Source organism: Cotesia glomerata, linkage group LG5, assembly GCF_020080835.1.
Source record: "Cotesia glomerata isolate CgM1 linkage group LG5, MPM_Cglom_v2.3, whole genome shotgun sequence".
Taxonomy (NCBI): domain Eukaryota; kingdom Metazoa; phylum Arthropoda; class Insecta; order Hymenoptera; family Braconidae; genus Cotesia; species Cotesia glomerata.
In genome coordinates this window covers 22,682,552-22,704,994 of record NC_058162.1, presented here as the reverse complement: position 1 = coordinate 22,704,994, position 22,443 = coordinate 22,682,552, and the positions used below count along the sequence as shown (strand labels likewise).

The 22,443-nt window shown below is 29.3% G+C and overlaps 1 protein-coding gene across 1 annotated transcript in view; it reads left to right on the top strand.

Moving 5' to 3' along the window:
* LOC123264570 (alkaline phosphatase-like) overlaps positions 1-22,443 on the top strand; it is a 157,225-nt gene that overhangs the window by 127,230 nt on the left and 7,552 nt on the right. The window contains exon 7 of the mRNA XM_044727880.1: positions 4,640-4,834. Coding sequence (XP_044583815.1) covers positions 4,640-4,834 — 195 coding nt within the window. The remainder of the gene's footprint in view (positions 1-4,639; positions 4,835-22,443) is intronic.

The following is a 22,443-nucleotide window of genomic DNA, read 5'->3' as shown; positions in this document are numbered from 1 at the left end:
ATATTGCCGATGAAAAAAAAACAACCGATAACTACTACACAGACTCTCTTAGAGAGCTTGTATCGTAACATATCATTAAATTATGACTAATAATCTCAAAACAATGAAAATTGACATACGAAGCCGTCTAGGTTGACTTTGTAAAAATAAAGTTTGATTTAGTTATTTTTCCTAAATGATAAAATGTAAATCTAGACCAGATGTAAATTAAAAAGCATCGAAGTGTTGATTTAAATAACAGAAAGATAAAGACAGAAGAATATATGGCGAGGCTTTCGCCTACCTCCGAAGAGGCCGTTTTTTGGGCTGAAAAGAGCTATACACGCACGTAGATAAAGGAAGATAAACGAAAGAAGGAAGAAGGTAAATGTAAATTGAAAAAGTTGCTTCTGAAATAAATCACTCAGCAGTTAGTTGTTGCTTCACCGCTCGAGTTGATTCCTGGAACAGTATAAGGATCCTTGAGAAATAGATGGCCCGATTTGTTGTCAATCGTCCAAAGAGGAAACTCCTAAACATTCTTGGCACGAATAGTATGTCCTGGGAGTGAAACTTGAGAGTGAGTTCGACACTCGTGAAAAGAGAATCCAGATGAAAATCTTTTAACTGTATTCTTCTAAGCTGTATTCAACTATCACTATAACTATAACCGTTGTTTTATAACTTTCCAGCTATTATTATCTCATCGAGGCTGATTTTGCTGGGACTGGGTAGAGGGTAGAGGGTAGTAGATAAACCACCACCTGACGTATTAAACAAGGCTTCAACTTATCAATCTCTCCGATCTTCCATTAATTTACTGCTTGCATATTAATTATGATTTATCGAGCACTTTGATGAACTTTCAATTCATTATTGATAAAGTTTAGATAAACAAATTTTCGCTTCTTACTTTTTGTTTTATATCAATTCAGAAGATGGTTTTTATCTTTTTTATACCCGGTAGTTTCTTAGTTATCGTCACGGGTAGATGAGCTGAAATCTTTCAAACGGAAATTTCATTTCCTACAACTCCTTCTCGGAATTATATTTTATCGATGTTTTAAGGAGTTTTATTTCCGCGCTTCTTTTTTTATAGATATTGCATATAAGAAAAGTTTGGTACATTCGCGTATGCATATTATTTTATTTAAGTAAATAAAGACTGAGAAGAATGTCTAATATATTGATTCAAAACATTTTCAAATCAATAAATTAAAATTTATGCACAAAAAAAAAGGTTCACTTTAGCCGAGAAAATTTTTTTTCTTCCTAATTATTTTCTTGAGCGAAAAAAAATTTATTTTTGACACAAGAAATTTTACTTATTCCAACAAAATTAATTCTCTTGCTTTAAGAAATACGTATTTTGATTCAAGAAAATTTATTTAAGTCAAAAAAATCTTGTTGTTTTGAGAAAATTCAGCCTCTTGCTCCAAAAAATTTAGTTCTTGATAAAAGTAAATTTTCTTGACTTGAGAAAATTTCTGTCTTGCTCCAAAAAATTAAATATGAAGATAGAAGTAAATTTTCATTAATATTTTTATTGATTAACATGTCAAACGGGAAGATCAAATAATATTGAATCATTTTTTTTCATTCAATATGTATAATTGCACGGTAAAATAATATAAAATGGGTATCAAATATTCAAGAGAAAAATTTTCTCAAGGTGAGAAAATTTTTTTCTCAGCTGAAGTAGGTGGTGCTGCTTCCCTCAAGTATCTAAAAATCTTGATCAAATATAAAAATTTATTGTATACCCGTGTAAAAAAAATTCGTCTTAAAATTGTCGTTCGTTTAAGATCTTAAACGTGACACAAACCAAGACTATTTTAAGACTCTTTTAAGACGCCAAAAAAAAAAAATCCGAGAGCAGATTTTTGAAAATTTGCTTTTCGAATTTTTTGTGAAAATTAATTTTTAAACGATTTTACGACTTTCTAACCGCAATATTTTTGAGTAAGATGTTTTTAAATTGAATTTAAAATTGTTAAAAAATTATTATCTGACAATTTTAAGACTTTTTTAAGACGTTCTGTTTTAATGTTCCAGGGCTCTGTCGCTGTTTTCTCATTTCAAAATAGTCTCTAAATCTTTTTTTAAGATTTTTTTAAGACTAATTTAAAAATTATTTTAAGACTTAAATCTTAAAATAGTCTTAAAAAAATTATTAAAAAATTTTTAGGCTATTATAAGATGATATCACAATGACAGCTCCAGAAAATTATTATGGAACGTCTTTAAATTGTCTTAAAATTATCTTAAATTAGTCTTAAAAAAATCTTAAAAAAAAATTTAGACTATTTTAAGATGGGCTAACAGCGACAGAGCCCCGGAACATTAAAACGGAACGTCTTAAAAAAGTCTTAAAATTGTCAGATAATAATTTTAAATTCAATTTAAAACATCTTACTCAAAAATATTGCGGTTAGAAAGTCGTAAAATCGTCTAAAAATTAATTTTCACAACAAATTCGAAAACCAAATTTTCAAAAATTTGCTCTCGGAATTTGGCGTCTTAAAATAGTCTTGGTTTGTGTCACGTTTAAGATCTTAAACGAACGACAATTTAAGACAATTTTAAAGACGATTTTTTACACGGGAAGTATTTGTGATAATTTGAATTAAGAAAAAATGACTTCCACCAAGAATAGAATTTCTCGAAAAATTTTCACTTCGGTCTTCCTTCAGACACCCGAAAATTTTCTTGAGCCAAAAATTTTGTTCTCCAGTCAAGAAATTTATCTTTCTGTGTATGTATAAATTATTTGTTTCAATGACTTATGACGAAATTTCACGAGAAACAATGGCCGTGTAAACATTATAACTTTTGAAAACTACTATTTTTCAACTCAATTTCACTTCAAATCCTTCCGTGTGATCAACGAGAAGAACCTTTTTAAAAATCTTATCTCAATATTATTTTGTTTGATTACAATTAATATATTTCGGGTTTCAACAGGGTGTTTTCTTCCCCTCAGATCGCTCGGACTATTTTTTTTGCTAAAAATATTTACTTATTCAACGGATAAATAGAGGTGAGATTGTACTTGTCCTACGGGAATATCAAGCGTTGTTCAAGCTCACCAGAAGGTGGCGCGGTAGTATACTTCTACCAGACTGTACAGTTTCTCTTAAGCAGCGGCAGGCTGTTCAAAAACCAACTTTTTAAAATATTTATTTAAAAAATACTATTTATTGTGTACTTAGACACGAGGGAATTTTCATTACGATAAATTTTATTTTAATTCAAGATATTTTATTTTAATTTTTATATAATTATCCAAACTCTTTGCACTGATAGAAGGATTTAGTTCAATAAGAGTTAGTAATAGTTACTAAATGACTTTGTAACAAACCTTTTATTACCAAATATTTAGTAATAATTACTAAATCATTTATTGGTATTAAAGAAATTAATTTTTTAACTAATTTTAGCATATAACCTAACTTTTTTACTCAAAATAATTAAAATAAATAATTTTAAGTAAAAATATAAGGAATTATAAAAAAAAAAAAGAATCTCATTAAATTATCATTTTTTGAGACATTTATAAAATTTAAAATTAAACAAGTTTTTAACATGGCAATAATAGACAAATTGAAAAATTTGAATTAAACTCCACTGAGAAATGACATAAGCCATTTGGGAGTATGTGCGTTTTCAAAAGGAAGATAAATCTTCGAAAATCGAGCTGAATAACATAATCTGAATCAGTGAATAGGTTATGCATCACATTGGAATTAAAGCATAGCCATCTACCGGCGATACTTACCGAAGAAATATTTAGTAACTACTACTAAATATTATTTGGTGGAAATAAATATTTATTTTTCATGTAATAAGGCTTTGTTTATATTAATGTATTTTATTTTTAGAATAAAAAAAAAATCATTTATTAAACTGTACCAAATAATATTGATAGGTAAAAAAAATTTTTTTCTCCCAAATAAATGACTAAAAATTTTGTTACTGAATCAGTTTAGTACTCCGTACTAAATGCTTCTATCAATGTGAATAGTTATTTTTTGCACGTTTAAGTATTTAATGGCACTAAAAATAATAATTGGAAATTAATTTATTTATTAAACCGATTCGATAAATTCTTAAAATATCATGTTTAAGAGCGGTTTATAGTTGATTTTCAAACGTGTTTTTCTCATGTATGCGATAAAATTTCGAAAAAAAAACGCTTCGCTCTTCGATAGATAATTAAATTATCTATCGAAGAGCGGAGCGCTTTTTTGGAAAATTTTCATTTATTTATGCATAAAATGCGTTTTAAGATTCCATTTGTTGTACAAGTATGACAGAGATACTTGCGTTTGTCCAATAGAGGGCGAGAGACAGAAAAAATGTAAACCCTTCTTAAATAAAAGTTAAGAAGCTTAGAAATTTTTTCGATGTTTTAAAAGCAACAATTATGTAAAAAAATTCTACATGCTTTATCTCGTTAAACGATCCTAGGAATTTGTATATTAAATATTTAAATAGTTAATTGAAGTGTAACTATATTCACAAAATAAAAATACGAAGCAAAAATACAAAAAGCGACATGAATATTAAGAAGAAGAAAGTTTATGTGATAAATTTCATCAAAGTTTATATTAAAAACTAAACTTTCGAAAATATACTGATGCAATAAAACTAATTTCAGGTGGAAGGATAGATCATGCGCATCATTATAACAACGCTTACCGAGCCCTCGACGAGACCCTTGCGATGGAGGAAGCAGTTCGAGCGGTTATGGAAGAAGTTGACCTCTCGGAGACGCTTCTGGTGGTCACGGCTGACCACTCCCACGTATTGACGCTCGGCGGACTGGCTACGATCCGTGGGAACCCAATCTTCGGTGAGTATCTTAACTTAAATTTTACTTTTTCACTCTCGTTACTTCTACCACCTTCGCACAAGTTTATCCCCTTGTTTCCGGCCCCGTCACCTCAATCTCTTTTTTTATTCCCGTTTCCAGCTCCAGCAACCTTTTTTCCCCACGTTTGCCATTTCGCGATTCACTAAAGTTAAATCTTAAGAACCCAGCCTCGTAACATTTATCCCCTTCCTTATTTTCTTTATCTCGCTGGCATTTATTCCACAATCTCAAATCTAAAATCTCGATTTCTATCTTCTCAAATCCATCGAAATTATCGTAAGCGATTGAAATTTTATTTGCAAATAATAATAACAGTCTATATAATTAAGAGAATAAGAAACATTTTGCCTCCTGCGTATTAAATGATAAAATGAGTAAATTGAATTTCTAAATTAAATTTAATATAATTGGAAAAGTCTTAACCTAAATTTGTACTTTTTCAATATTTCGCACACAGAAAAACAAAATAATCTTGAATCAAGAGAAAATTTCTTAAACCAAAAAAATACTTTTCAAAAGTTTCATTGTCTTGAATCAAAACGAAAAATTCTTGAATTAAGTTAAATTTACTTAAACAAAGAAAAATTTCTTACACTGAGAAAAAAAAATACTTTTTTTATAAATCTTCTATATGAACCTCAATTCCAAAAAAAAAAAGTAAAAATGAACTATTTTTTAACTTCCCGCTAAGAAAATCGAAGATTTTCAAAAATCGGGAAGTTATTGTTTTCACCCCGTTTTGCAAAAATCGAGTTTTCATCAGATCTCGACGTTTGATGGTCACAGGAAGCTTCCCTGACTATCCCCGCGAGGTTGTCACGGTGTCTGTATGTATGTGTGTGTGTGTGTGTGTGTGTGTGTGTGAGTGTGTGTGTGTGAAAGTATGTGAACCGCTTATAACTTTCGAACGGCTTGACCGATTTCATCGTGGTTGGTGCCATTCGAAAGGGCTTGACCAAACTTAGATTTTGAAACCTATTTGGACCGCTTCAGATCAATAGATTTCGAGAATCTTCAAAAAACTGAAAAAAAAATTTTTTTCCAATGTTGTTTTCTTGGAATAACTTTTAAACGGCTTGATGGTTCAACTCTAAAAACTAATCAGCTCTGAACCTCAAAAAACCATGTTGATCGCCACCAGTCCGGTCAAAATCGGTTGATTCGTTCAAGAGATATCGTGAACGAAAGAAAACCGAAAAAAAGTGTTTTTTGGAATAACTCCGATATTCCTAGCGCGATCAATTCAAAATTTGAGATTTTTTATAAGGCTTAAAAAACTGCGTCGAATGCTTCTAACCGCGTGAAAATCGGTTTATTCATTCAAAAGTTATTGCGGTTTAAAAATTCAAAAAATAGTGTCTTATCAAATCTCTATCAGACTTTTGAGCTCGAAGAGCTCAAAAGCACAGGAATGCAATTTCTTTAAGCTCGAAGAGCTCAAAATAACTCATAAATTGTATTTTACGCAGCGGTCTTGAAGTTATGATTTTTTGAAATTTTGGAAAAAATTTTTTTTCAACTTTTTCGTCAACTTTTCTGATATGAAAAACATTTTTAAACAAAATTGACAAACATTGTATTTTGTAGGAAAAATTCTCAGCTTTTGAATGAAAATATTTATTTTTTCATAAACTCATCAGAAGACCCTTAAAAATCAAATTAAAGTGGAGAAATTGATTTTTTTCGGTGTGCAGCCCAAAATTCTTCAAATTTGAATTTTTTTTCTGAAAGCTGAGAGTTTTTTACACAAAATATAGCGTTTTGCCGATGTGCATATTTTTTGTTTCGTCACAATTAAATTAAATGTTAGATTCACTATGCAGTAATATAATTCAGAATAGTAATATAATTTTCTCTTTAATACTAAAATTATAGTACTCAGAAATTTTGAACCACCTGCTTAAAAGATGAGTCTATACTTCGTCACTTATCATGCAAATGGTGCTCACAACTCCCTCTATTTACTTTCATTTTGTGATTCTTTCTTGAGCGATTTCTTTTCGGATCGTTTGTTCTTAACAAAAATATAATTGCTCAAGTTTTTAAGTAATAATTATTGCGTTACTTTGATATTTCATCGCCATGAGTAAACGTATACGGTCAGTAAATTGTTGTAATCCATTCAATGAGTCACGTAAGTAACTAATACAGTGCACTTGACCTCTTATGTATAACCTCTACGTAGAACCAATTAAATTAATGGCCTTGTGTTTAATATTGACTTTTGACATCTAATTAAACGAAACTTTTAGATAAAAAAGGAGTTAAAGATTTAAGAAAATTTCCCGACGAAGATCGTTGGAAATTTCCTGACTTAGATGACACTTCAATATTATGTGTGCGTTGTCGATTCCGTGTCAAAGAATATATTCCGCCGGCATCAGAGGAAGAGGAAATTATTTCAAGTCAAATTAGTGTTGAAAGTCTGAGTATATCAGCTGAAATTCGTACTCAAGGAAGCAGTTTATCTCGAACTGTCAGTAATTTTAGCGACAATCTATGTGATTACAATGATCATTCTTTAGAGCGATTTTTGAAAATTCCTCTTATTGAAAAAGACAGGTAAAAATTTTCTATTGATTAAGTTTTTCATTTCCTGAGTGAAAACTTACTTAATTATTTTTCTATGCGTTTAATTTAAGGTTATATTCTGAAAAAAATTATGGAGTAAAAAAACTTGATGAGAGCTATGCTGCCCTAGAGAATAAGTTCCAATCACAATTTGGAATAGTACCTGAATCTACCTACAGAAAGATTAATCAAGATCATTGTTCCATGATAGCTAAGTGAAGAAATTATATAACGCTGAAAGTGACAAGTAAATTTTTTTAACAATCGATCATTTTAAAATATCTTCATTTTTTCATATTAATACGATCGATCGTTTGCTTTACAGATCAATAAAAAAGAAGCTGCTTTCAATTTTACCCGACAGTTGGGAAGTCAGTCGTATAGCATCTGAATTTAACTGTTCTCGAAAAATGGTACTGAATCTTAAAAATGATATCAGTGAATCTGAGAATGTTGATTTAGACTCTGGTGAAATGACTACTAATACTTTGAATCCCACAAAAGTTCCAGGCAATCAGCCGCTTAAGTTAGATGTAAAAAAACTTGTCATTGATTTTTATGAAAGCGAAGAAAACTCAAAACAATTAGCGGGCATGAAAGATTTTAAATCTGTGAAGGATTGTGATGGAAATCGAACTAGGGTACAAAAAAAGTTGATTCTTTGTAATTTAGAAGAATTGTACCAAAGCTTCAAAGCGCAATATAATTCAGTGGCAATCGGATTTTCTAAATTCGCTAGTTTGAGGCCTACTTATTGTATTCTTGCTGGAAGTAGTGGTACACATGTCGTATGTGTTTGTACTATTCATCAAAATGTAAAATTGATGTTAGAAGGTACTTGTGTATTTGACATTCTCTATAATTGTACTAAAACTAGTTATTAATCTTATTACATTTATTCCATTTAGGATGTAATTTTCCAAAATTTGCGAAAAACACCGATTGGGTTGTAGAATCTCAGCCAATTTACAAAAATTTATTAAATAAATTAGTTTGTAACAATCCAAAAGAATCGTGCTTTTCCAGAATGTGCAATAGTTGTCCAAATAATGAAGAAATCGCTGATTATTTTCGTGTATCGTTTAATGAATCTGATGTTAATGAAATCAAATATAAAATGTGGACATCAACAGACCGTTGTACTATTGTGAATGTTACTTCAGATTCCGAAGACTTCATCGAGACTTTAGTGACGCAACTTGATAAGCTTTTGAAACATGATTTTATTGCGAAAACACAAAGTCGATTTTTTTCTGATACAAAACTAAATTTAAAGAGCGGGGAATTCGCCGTAGTATTTGACTTTGCGGAAAATTATGCATTCGTTGTGCAGGAAGCAGCTCAAGGCTTTCATTGGAATAATGATCAAGCTACTATATTTCCAATGGTGATTTATTATAACGAAAATGATACTATTAAGCATTTGAGCTTTGTTGGTATTTCAGATTGTCTTAAGCACGACACAGTTTTAATTTATTTATTTCAAGAGCAATTGATTGCCTTTCTTAAAAAGAAGTTTGCTGTCATCAATATGATTTTTTACTTCTCTGATGGATCTCCACAACAATTCAAAAACAAGAAAGCATTTACAAACTTATGTTATCATTATGCTGACTTCGAAATCAACGCTGAGTGGCATTTTTTTGAAACTGCCCATGGCAAAGGACCATGCGATGGTCTTGCGGGTTCATTAAAACGATATGCTACTAGAGCTTCATTACAAATGAACAATAAAGAGCATATACTGAAACCACAAGGTTTGTTTTCCTGGGAAACGAAAAATTTTACAAGCGTTGACTTTACTTTTATAGCTAATGACGATTATTTAATTAAAAAAAAATGTGTTAGACGTACGATATTCTCAATCGAAAACGGTGAAAGGTACACAGTCATTACACACTTTTGTGCCTTTAAAAGATGAAATTGGTTATGCTTTCATTAAAACTGTGTCCACATCTCAAAAAAGTTCAAAAATAAAAGTATTTTAGTTATAATGAATTTGCGTTTAATTTAATTGTGACGAAACAAAAAATATGCACATCGGCAAAACGCTATATTTTGTGTAAAAAACTCTCAGCTTTCAGAAAAAAAATTCAAATTTGAAGAATTTTGGGCGGCACACCGAAAAAAATCAATTTTTCCACTTTAATTCGATTTTTAAGGGTCTTCTGATGAGTTTATGAAAAAATAAATATTTTCATTCAATAGCTGAGAATTTTTCCTACAAAATACAATGTTTGTCAATTTTGTTTAAAAATGTTTTTCATATCAGAAAAATTGACGAAAAAGTTGAAAAAAAAATTTTTTCCAAAATTTCAAAAAATCATAACTTCAAGACCGCTGCGTATTAAGAGCTAAAACTTTCAGGGAATTTTCTTGTTATGATAAAGAACACCTCCATAAATTTTAAACATAATCCGCGAGGGTCGCCCCGTAAAAATGTTCTTATTTGGTGGAATGACCCAGGTATACAAATACATGGAGTGATCATAAACTGGTACATGATCATATATTGGGGCTTTTACCTTAAACAATATATGAAAAAATGGTAAAAAAAAACAAGACTTATTTCAACAACCCTCTAAAAAATGCGAATTTTTTATTTTTTTTTAAAGTTAAATTTTATATCATCAGAAAGATCTTGATAAGAACTAGCGCCTTTTGGTTTAATATATTTTTTATGTTAAATTTTTGAGGGAGTTTTGAATAGTTTGTTGGTTCTATAAATTTGTTCCGTCACATTTTTCCATTAAATTATTTGTAATTGATCCTGCGATAGCACTATTATTTTTTAAATTGATTTAAAAAGTACCCAAATTATGTATAGCGTGATTAAAAAAATATCAAAGAATCATTAAGCCAAAGTTTTCTTTTTCATAATCCGTACATCTCGGAAGTCTCAAAGTAAATACAGATTGCTAGTAATAATAATAATAATTCACTTATTTCTTTTACAAATTTCAATTGTTTTCCAATTTATCCAAAAATGAAGATCGAATAAAGTTTCCAAGCGACGAAATTTCTAAACCATAGTCCTGGCCTAGGGCTCAGCATGAGAGCGATGCCCGTTAAATTCTATCGCTTTGCAGTTACACAGTATCACAGTGACCTACCTACAGTCAACGCTCTCTGTATTGGACCTCTCTGTATTTGACCGCTCTCTGTATTTGACCACATTCTTCCTCTGTATTTGACGATTTTACACAGCTCTTATGGACAAGGACGAGTCAAATACAGAGAATGGTCCTGTACGGGTGAGTCAAATACAGAGAGCGTTGACTGTAACTAGTTGGTGGTTGGCGTACCGTGGTTTGTACTCGCGTGTTCCAAAGTGAACGAATCGAGCTTTAAAACTGGGATCACGATTGCCCGTTAAATTGGTAGATCACTAGCTGTTGAGAGAGGATCACCGAGGGCTTTGCTTCTGCCAGACTGAAATCGCCAGGAAATCAACTCAGTAGTACTCCGGTGTTTTGTTCTGCCAGCGCTTACAGCTCCAAGCTTGCTTTCTAAATTAACGGGAATATCATTAAATTTAATACCCTGTTCCGACAGCTGATGCAAAATTTAAATTATATTATTTCAAATCATAAATTCATTGCTCTCTAAATCTGAAACAGTGAAAATCACTGGAAATTAGTGGTATATTCACTATTTCACAGTTATAAGTATACCACTTGATATACTTACAGCTGTGAAACAGTGAAATTCCACTGATTCATTTTAAGAGAGTGCTCTTTATTTCATCAAGTCTGGTGTTATTAATTGATAGAATATTCTTGATAAATAAATCATGGTGGTATTTTAAGAATTTTACGTCATTGTAAAAAAAATTGACTTTGATTTAAACTTAAATTCTAAACGATATCTTCATTTTTAATTGCAAAAAAAAAAGTACAAAAATCGTACTTAATTTCTACATTCCTCAAAAAAATATAAATTTCCGAATTTTTTGTAAAATTTAAATTTCAAATAAAAAAAACACCTATAAAAGAATATTAACTCTTTTGAGAAATTCATGTAAGGTAGTACCAGACCACAAGTGTCAAATGTTCCATACAAAGCTTTATTTGATTTACGTAGTTGATTTTCCTATGCAAAGTCGCATTAGAAAAAGAGAGATAGAGATAATTTTTTAAAGTTATTTTTTCAATTATTACTATCACATGCTCTGAATCTGTGCTTTTAATTTCATAAAGTATTCAATATGTTATTTTTTTTCATTACCTAAATTTTTATTTAAATCTAAACTTTTTGTAAAATAAAATAAAAACTGTTATTTCTAATGAGACTTAATATTTAACTCTAAAACTTTGAAAACTCAATATGTTTTTACTGGTTCTCCTATATATTATCTTACTATAATTTACTACACTGAAAGAAATTTTCTTTAAAAATTACTGTTAAATTCATGGTAATCGTTGGACAGATGACACGACCTAATCATTTGTCGGTTAGTGAGATCATTTTTAATCTTTTTTCAATAAATTTTACCGTAATCTAATGTAAATTTGGTTAGGTTTTCGGTAAACTTTATGGAGTCTACCATAAAATGAATGAATTTTTTCGTAAATTTTATTTAAAAAATGGTAATAAATAAAAGAACCGCATTATATCTCACACGGAAAAAAAGGAAAAATTACATTATATAATGTAACGTAGCGAAAAAAAAATTAACTTGATTCAAGAGGAAAATTCTTGAACCAAGAAAATAATTTTTAAGAGGGTAATTCTCTAGAATCAAGACGAAAAATTCTTGAATCAAGTAAAATTTACTTAAACCAAGTAAAAATTTTTTAGTTTAAGAATTTTTTTACTCAAATCAAGAAGATGAAATTCTTCAAAATTATATACTTAATTCAAGAACATTTTTTTTTCTGTGCATAAAAAACTGAAAAAATTAGTTTCAGACTCTAATCATTACAGATTTTATAAGAATTACATTGTAAAATGTAAATATTACATTGAAAGCTCTAAAAATTAACATTCAAAGTTTGAATTTATACAGAAAAAAGAAAACTCGAAAAATTACATTAGAAATAGTAATAAGTGTCCCGTCGTATTAAAAACTAGAAAAATTACTGTTCGAAATAACATTTTTCTAAATTCAAACTTTGGATCTTAAATCTAATTAGGTTTTTATAAACTTTTTTCCTAAGAATAATAAATATCTTGTACACACAAAAAACAAATTTCTTGCGCCAAGAAAATGTTAAGGAAAACAAAAGTTATTTTGGAGCAAGAAGAAATTTTCTTGACTCAAGAAAATTATCTCGACTCAAGAAACTTAGACTTCATTCAAGAAATTTTCAACCTTCGTAATATTTTCTTGAGTCAAGAAAATTTACACTCCAGTCAAGAATTTTTTTTTTCAGTGTATGTTATTTTTCATAAAATATATATAACATTTTCTTAATTTTTAAATTTATAACAAAATTTTTTTTAACTTCCGAAAATCATAAACAATCATATCGGTTACTTGGATTTTTTTATTTTATATATTTTTGTAAAGAAAAAAACAAATTTTTTTTTTCTTAATAGTCTTATGAAAGTGGACTTGGCGCGATTTTTTTACAGTGAAACTGTTTTTGTTCGGATATTTAGTACCTGTTACTAAATATTATTTGGTGGTACTAAATATTTATTTCCATGTAATAAGGCTTTGTTCATATAAAGAAATTATTTATTAAACTGTAACAAATAATATTGATGGGTACAAAATATTTGTTTCTCCCAAATAAATGAATAAAAATTTTGTTACTAAATCAATTTAGTACTCTGTACTAAATCCTTCTATCAGTGTGATCTACACGTATTTCCTCCTTAAGAAACGTATGACAGCAATTTTCAAATAAATTTTTTTCCATTTGGCCTGATAAGCAAATTGACCGTATGTAATCAATTAAAAATGATTAAAAAAAGTATCAAATGATATAAAATCCTTGTATGAGCTGAAAAAATCACGGCTTTTATCACTTGTACTGTTATTCTGTTAAATTAAATTAAATTTAAGAAACGCAATTAGACTTTCAAATCCTGGCGAATTCTCAGATGTTTCGAGAAAAGAAAGAAATGAAGAAAGAAAAAATGTAAAGACGTCCAATTTGTAAGATGGAATTTCTCAAGCGGAAATAGCTCGCGAATGACGCGGGTATAAAATGCAACAATTCGTTAGTTAGAAAGCTGGGAATAAAAGTAAAAGGGGTTCGTTGGTATAAGTATAAGTGGAGTGGGCAGACATCGCGACTGCTTGGTTGACCGAACTGAATTTTCAATCCTCGACGGCGAAACCACCGTAAGGATATTCACCATTAAATCCTGGTTATTAATGTAGATTTATGCAGATGCATACGACAACTAGGAACCCGGGATTTCTTATCAGATCTCCGATTTCTCGACCGGGAAAAAACGGAGGCTAGATCGAGGATTTTCACCAATTTTTTGTTTACGATTCCGGAAATTAAATGTCCCGTAAAAAAATTTTCGTGTATGGTTACATTAGATAAATTCTGATTTGGTCCATTTTGTACGTATCATGCATAAATTTTATTTAATTAGTATCAAATGTGCAATTAAAATAATTTTTCACTCACCCAAGAGATAATTGACCCGCGACGGATCTATTTCGTCGAATTGCTCTTTTGAGTACACGTACTTTGCCGCCATGTTTTGGTAGTACTTGGTCCACTCAGTTATTAAATTTCTCCCGTCAAGTCGGCGGCTTTCTTTTTCTGGCTCTTCAGAGTCTTGAGCTACTTTTGATACAAAATGTCTTCTACCTCCTCCCAATATTACTTTTAATGACAAATTACAATTTTTATAAATTATTTTAGTGTATTAAATACTACTAGCAACCTGCAGTTACTATATAACTGCTGAAAATTACGAACTATGGATAAAAAAAACTTTTGCTTGGTTATTTTTCGATATTGTTGATGACAATATACATAGTTTCGGTACTTTTTAAATAAATTTTAAAAATAATATTGCTATGACGAATCAATTAAAAATAGATTAATGGAAAATTTTACGGAATAAACTTATAAAACCTACAAACTATTCAAAACTCCTCCAAAAACTTGACATAGAAAATTGATTATCACCAAAAAATATGCAAAATCGTGAAAAGGTACAAATTCAGGTCAAGACCTTTCTGATGATACCAAATTTACACAGTAAAAAAATTTTCGTAAAATTTAACATAAAATTTTGTGTAGATGTTTTTTTACATAAAATTTATGTTAATTCTACACAAACGGTTTGTATTGATCAATCCATCCATTTTTTAACACACTCAAGTGTTAATTCAAAGTAAAACTACACTTTTTTAATGTTACTGGCCAACCAACACAAAATTTATGTTAAAGAATTCTTCATATATAGTCACGTATGCCACACAAGATAGACATATAAATGTGATAGCCTCAACGTCATTTTAATTTGGTGGATTTTGATTTGTGTCATTACGTAAAATACTTAAATGCAGCTAATAAATATACAATTGTAGTGTATAGCAATTAAAAACTAAGTAAATAAAGGGCAATTTATATTAAAACATCCGATAACAGAATTGTAACCTTAAAATTCATTACAAGGTTAATTTCCTTTCTAGTGTGAATCTAGAAGACAGAATAAATTTTAAATTATGAGGAAATAAATAAAATAAGAAAAATTATAAATTTTATGATTATGAATCTAGCGGACATGTTGATTTTTTTTGACAAATTATTTACAAGTTAAAAAATACTTAAAAAAAATTACACGAATAATTCTTCAAATTTTCTACAAGTGAAATTTTTTTTTTTTAATTTTTTTGTAATAATTTTTTCATTAAAAAAAATTGTAAAAATTTTCAGATGTCGGCTAACTTAATTTTCATTTATTTTTTTGAATTAGACAAAAAAATAAATAATTGAAATTAATAAATTATTAGAAAATAAACTTACAGTTTTTAATTTTCTACATGTGCATTTTTCCTTTAATTTATTATTTTCAATTGCTCATGTATTTTTTAATCACAAAATATATATATATATATATATATATATATATATATATATATATATATATATATATATATATATATATATATTAAATTATTAGTAAAACTCACATATTTGACAGCTGATCTGAGTAACACAAAGAAAAAGTTACAATCAACACTTTATTTGTGTTATGGATAACATTTAAGTGTGTAGAAATCCGAGAATCAGCCAATGAAAGTTTTAACATATTTTTGTGTTACTTTTAACACAGAATTATGTTGATTTCATCAATACAAACAGTATGTGTAGAATTAACATAAATTTTGTGTAAAAAAATCATCTACACAAAATTTTATGTTAAATTTTACGAAAATTTTTTTACTGTGTAACTGTAAAAATCTCTTTTGAAATAAAACTATGTCCATCACAAAATTTTCTTTATTCGCTTAATTATTTAGATAATCAATTGACTATCGTCGAAAAAATATCAAACGGGGAAAAGTCACAAATTCAAGGTACGACCTTTCTAATGATACCAAATTGAACTATAGAAACCCATTTTGTAATAAAGATATGTCCGTCACAAAATGTTCCTTATTTTCTTAATTGTATGGATCAATATTTGACATATAACGACGTTCATATCTACAAAACAAAATAAATAAACAAATTTTATCTAGCTTGAAATTCGAGTCTACTTATGACAACTCTGAAAACTTATTCTCATTAATTAAGTATCGTTAAAAATCATATGAAACTTTTCTAAGGCTCAAATTCAGGACAAGATCTTTCCAACTATACTAAATTTAACTTAAAAAAAACTCATTTTACCAGATAAATACCCCAAAGACAAAATTTTCCTTATTCTCTTAATTACATAGACAATAATAGTTTGTTCCTGTAAGGATGGATTTGATATTGAAGCCGAGTTTAGTTCTCACACTATTAAGGTTTCTAATCAATATGCAATCACATAATCCAGTGTATTATCTTTCAACTTGGACAAGTAAAGTTAGAGTTACACATTACTAAGATCTCGCCACATTTGACCTTCAATCACTGCTTAGACAGATAAAAATCTAAAATCAATATTTTTAGCAAAATAAATTTTCACAATACTAATGATTGTTAATGAAATTATCTCTAATATTCAAAAATCCTTAAATGAAGTTAACGTCTAGTTATTAACTCAATATTCCTTGAAAACTCAGCGGTCTAACCTCTCAACTACAGAAGATCCAGTTTGTTTAAAGTTTCAACTTAACTTCTGGTTAACCGGCAGTATTGAAGCGAAGTAATCAAATAAAAAATAAAGTTCCTAACATTAATATTATTCAGGTCAAGACCTTTTCAATTACACTAAATTAAACTTAAAAAACCCATTCTATCATATCAATACTTCGGAAATAAAATTTTCCTTACTCTCTCAATTGCGCCCTCTATTGAAGTTATCAAACACTACTTTTGGTCGAAAAATTACATTAAAGACATATATGACCCTATCAAGCCATATTATAGCTGCCATAATATATATTATATGGATATTTTAAGAGAATTCGAGCGAATCTAATGTAAAAAATAATTTCCAACTTTGAGCTTTGAAATTAAGTATACATATAAATGAATACGTCATTTATCTAATCCCAAAATTTTAAAAAGATTCACCGTTTAGTTACTTAGATATTAAATTTTAAAAATCACATATATCATCTCCTTATACACGGGCTCTTATGGCGGACAAACTTTTGTCGAGACTTTAATTATTTTTTTCAATATTAACCTCTCAACTTTAACGGATAAAAAACTATACACAAGAAACTTGGATTATTGCAAAATATAAAAAGGCCATTTGGCAGCCGAAATGGAAGTAGATTTCATGATGAATGAAAAAAATACTACTAGGGTTGCATATGAAAAAAAAAATAAATTTCTGTTACATTAAACAACAATGACGTCAAAACGAATGCAAAAGTAAAATTTCATTAAATCTGTCTGAGAAAGTAGGTAATTTTTGGCCTAGACTGATAATGAGGTACACAAATTAAAGCTTATTTAATAAGCTTTCGGATGCCATTTATAGAATTTTCATAAGATATCGCGTTCAATTGTAATTTATGACCAAGATTTTACTTTTTGTATTTGAGTATTTTAGTTTTATTTTTATTAATTACTTAAAAATTAATAGAAACAATTATTGTTATTAGTGCGGCGATTATTATTTAATTATTGTATTTATTTAGTTAATAATATTATATTACTGTTACCGAAGGTATGATTAAATTAAGAAATTAAGCGTGTGAGAAATTATTATGAAGCCGAGCGAATTAAGCGAGCAAAAGAAGTTAATTGTAAAAGAAATTAAAAGACTGGGAAAATTATTCTAAGTTCCGAACAAGATTTAGTATGGGAAAGCGACGAATGGATATATAATGAAAGACATGACGATTATTATTTTGTGAGAAATAATTTAGGTAAGCGAAAATTTTATAAGTCCCAAGCAAGATTTAGTACGGGAAAGCGACAAATGGATAGAGAATGAAAGAAATTACGATTAAAATAATAAAGAATTGTGAATTTGACGAAACGAATGGATGGATAATGAAAGAAATGGCGATTAAAATAGAAAATAATTTTGTAAAAAATTATTTGTAGAATAAAAACTTAGATTTATTTTGACGATCGTTGAGCTTGCGCGAGCCTCGATAGATGGCGAAGATGTTTCGTTTGTAGTGATGATTCAAAAATATGTTAACTTCCGTTTTGAAAATAATTTTGACAAGCAATTATTTCTCGGGAGAATTACTCGGATGAATACTCTTCACCAAGTAATTCGAGAGGATGATACTCTAGCTGGAGTCTGAACAAGGCCCAGGTAAGTATCGGGGACCAACCGGATGAAAGTGCGACTCCCCGTGCCAAGGCCTTCAGCTGAGGTACGGTAGGTAATCATAAGCCGTGTAGGTGGGAGCGAGGAGGATACTCTCCACTTGCTCTCAAGGTAGAGTTTAGGACTTTCAGGGATGACGGCTAGTCGTCCTGAGGGGGGGGAGGGTGTTATTGGGAAACTAGTTAGAGTTTTGTAGTCCGCGTTTTTGAGTTTGAACCGTGAATACCGTCGTGTATGTTTGGATAGAAAGTTTCTATTGTATTAGTGTATATTGCTTATATTGTTTATATTGTTTCTTGATTTTGAACCGCGAATATGTGTGAAAAGTGTATTCTAATGTATTGTTTAGATTGTTTAATTTGCTTATATTGTTTATATCGTTTATTAACATGATCAGGCCAGTAAAGAGGTTTACTTTTTCTTTGATTTATTTAAAATAAAGTGTTTTGTTTATATTTTGTTATTTATAATGTGATCCCCGTTTAAGACCCTGGACTCCGACGAGCAAATGTCGAGCCGGGGATTAATTTGATAGTTTTATTTTGAAAACGTGGACGTTACAAATTACAAGAAAATACGGTAAAAGTGAAAATTTTTGCGATTTTTGAAATTTTTTAAATTGATATCATTCCTAAACTATTTAATTTAGAAAAATAAGTAAGTATACAAATTAAAGCTTGTTAAATAATCTTTCGAATGCAATTTACAAAAATCCGATAGGATGTCGCGTTCTATTGTTATTTCACGGAAATAACGTAAAAGCGAAAATTTTTTGCGATTTTTGAAAATTTTTGAATTGCTCTTATTTCTAAACTAATCGACAGATTTGGCTTGTCTTAGAACTTAACCTCGGAAATCGTCCTAAAAATAAGTATGTTACGTTTTATTGAGATCCGTATAGAATTACGGGAGTTAGAGAAGAGACAATGCCGATTATATCGTATATATATATATATATATATATATATATATATATATATATATATATATATATATATATATATATATACATACACAGTAAAAAAATTTTCGTCATTGTGTAAAGTGTAAAAATGTTTGTGTAGAATTTAACATTTTAGTATGTTGATTCAACACAATAGAGTGTTGCTTCAACATAAATTGTGTAAGAAAAGTCATCAACACAAATTTTTGTGTTAAATTTGACAAAAATTTTTTACTGTGTATATAAACTTTTGAACCATATGTATTTTCTGAATCCGCTTGACGAGCTGAGTCGAAATATAGCGAAATTTTTCAAAAGTTCCGTCATGAGGACCGCATTGGTCATATATAATAGTTAGATTTCTATGAAATCGACTAAAAACAATTTAATAATAATACATTACCGATATAATTTTTGAAATATTTAAAGTTAAATTTTATGTTTGTAACTCATTTATCGTCAGCTATTTGAGAGAGAAATGTTTAACTCACACACTCATGCACGTCTCTGTAATGGGTATAATCAAACGCGCTATTGCCAAATCTGTTTATTTAATTCGGCAAGTAATAAATACGAAAGCCATTTTATTACTTTACTTTATTAAATAAGTAAAAATCATCAATTATTAAATTGTTTAAATTACTTTAAATTAAAATAAATAATTTTGACGAATATTGGGAAGACTAAAATTTAAAAAAAATTTTAACATTATTTTGACTCATTAGTTACGCTCGAACTTCCTTAAGGAGATCCAAGTACCCTCCTAGTGTAAAGAATGTCTATAAAAACAAAATACACGTAGAAATACTTTTGTTATGTATCTTAAAATTAATTTTTAAATTAATTAACAACATTTTTGAGGAAATTTCCGAAAAATTTACTCATAAAAAAATTATTAACATTTAATTGACTGATAAAAAATATAGCACTCTGAATTACCGGTATAAACTTGACAACACCGCAAGAGTTCCTTAACCTTCAAATTTATTTATGTTTACCGTTTAACTAAAATGACGAAGATTTTCTAGTATTTAAAAAACCGTGGTTACTTATGCGCCGAGTAACTGCGCAAGCGGCGTTGCCAAGTCAAATACAAGACTTCAAAAAACGGAAGTTCCTTGTGATTTTTCATAAAAAATATAAAATATCTCCGTAATACGTTCGGAAATCTACTTTTTTTATTGTTTTAATCGAAAGCTTATTATTTTTTTAATCAAATTCAATGAAAATAAAATTTTTTTTAAATCACTAATTGCATTAAATTCTTAACGAAATACATGGCTGGTAGAATCTCCATTTACCAACATGTAAAAATTACAATTTTCAAACCTAATTATTTGATTAAATATCCCGGAAACCTATTGTTTTTTCATTGTTTTATTAATTATTAGGCTACGTAGATTGAATTTACAAATTTTCAGGAAGTTTTAAAAATTTGACTACTTTGCGTGGATCTCCTTAAGGTAGTACTACCGTTACCACAAGAGTCAAATCCCAAAACCTGACTTTATTTGATTAACCCTTCAGCACTCTCGCAAAACGATTTACTATCATTACTCGCGCGATGAGAAAAACTCTCACGCCTTATGTGGAAGCGCACGCATGCTTATAGTCCCTTTAATTTAAAAAATCTTAAATAAAATAAATTTCTTAAAAGAAAAAAAAATTGACTTATTTAAAAATAATATTTAATAATAATACATCCAAACACAAATGCACTCTTACGGGAACCTCCGAACTGTACCGATCAGACCCGATTTTTTAAATTCTGACCCCCCTACTTTACTATTGCGATGAGAAAATATCTCACAGAGTTAATCAAATTTATTTTATTTTTTTATAATATAGAACAATTAAAATAATAATATTGCAATCTGAAATAATATTAATTTTTTGACAGATAGAAAAAAAATCACATAGTCATTCCATTTGAAATTTGAAAGAAAATTTGAGTTATTGATGAGCGTGAGAGAAAATCTCATAGCGAGAGTGCTGAAGGGTTAACTTAGTGGATTTCCCTATACTAAATCACGTTGGAGAAAGAGAGACAGAGATAAATTTTGAATGTTTTTTATTAATAAATATTCTCATATGCCTGGAAACCATACTGATTGTTATTAAATATGTTCTAGATGTTATTTTCTCTCGTTGTCTTTATTTTTATAAGAATCTGAACGTCCAGTTTTGTGAAATAAAATAAAGTCTTTGATTTTCCATAAGGATCAATTGTTAAGGCAAAAATATGTGAATTTTAATATCTTTTTTTCAGGACTTGCCAGGCTTCCAAAAATTTTACTGTTTAATTATGATATTATAAAGTACCAATATGCCAAATTTCATTAAATTCTGAACGTCAATTCTAAAACCGGTAGTATACTAATTTAAGCCATAGAAAATTTTTTCACGAACCTTGATAACATTAAGTCCATCAATTTAAAAACTTTCATCATTATTCCGCGTATAATTTTTCCCCGCCGAGGATCAAAATAATATCAAAAATAAAGCTAACGCAAGTAAATAACCCGACACGTGATACGTGTAAAAGGCCGAGGGATGTGTAACACATTATTCCTGGGATCTGGAGCCGGAGCAGGAGGATTCAATAGAACAAAAGGTCTTCTCAAGTTTCTGTCTGCGGTGAACCCTCTTCGAGTTTTTCGCGGGGCCACATAAATGCTCTCCTCTATTTAATAACAACCATAATGATACATTACTCGCTTTTTTTTTGTTTATAATTTCTACTTTCTGAGAAATAACCTCAAAACATTGAGTTTCGTGCAGCAAACATCGGATATCCTTTTGTTTGGCAGAGCTTTTTTATTCGATCGCGTGAACCGCTCGACCGACGCTTAATTACTCGTTCAATTAAAAGCTCTGCTCAAGATTGAACAATGTTGACCGAGTAAACTGGTGGTCTATATAGATATTTGTACTTCTACATATATATATATATATATATATATATATATATATATATATATATATATATATATATATATATATAGATATATACAAATAGAGTAAAGCTTAGAGTATAACCCCTGAAGCACCCATCGGCAATCGACCGACTGACCGCTCAGCGGTAGAATAGAAGCCCACCAGGATTTTATGTGCTCCTTGAGATAACCCCTCAAGTGACCAAGTTAATTTCGCAAAACCAAGACAACCAAGTCCTCGTAACCTCTCAAGGTAGCTACCGCGA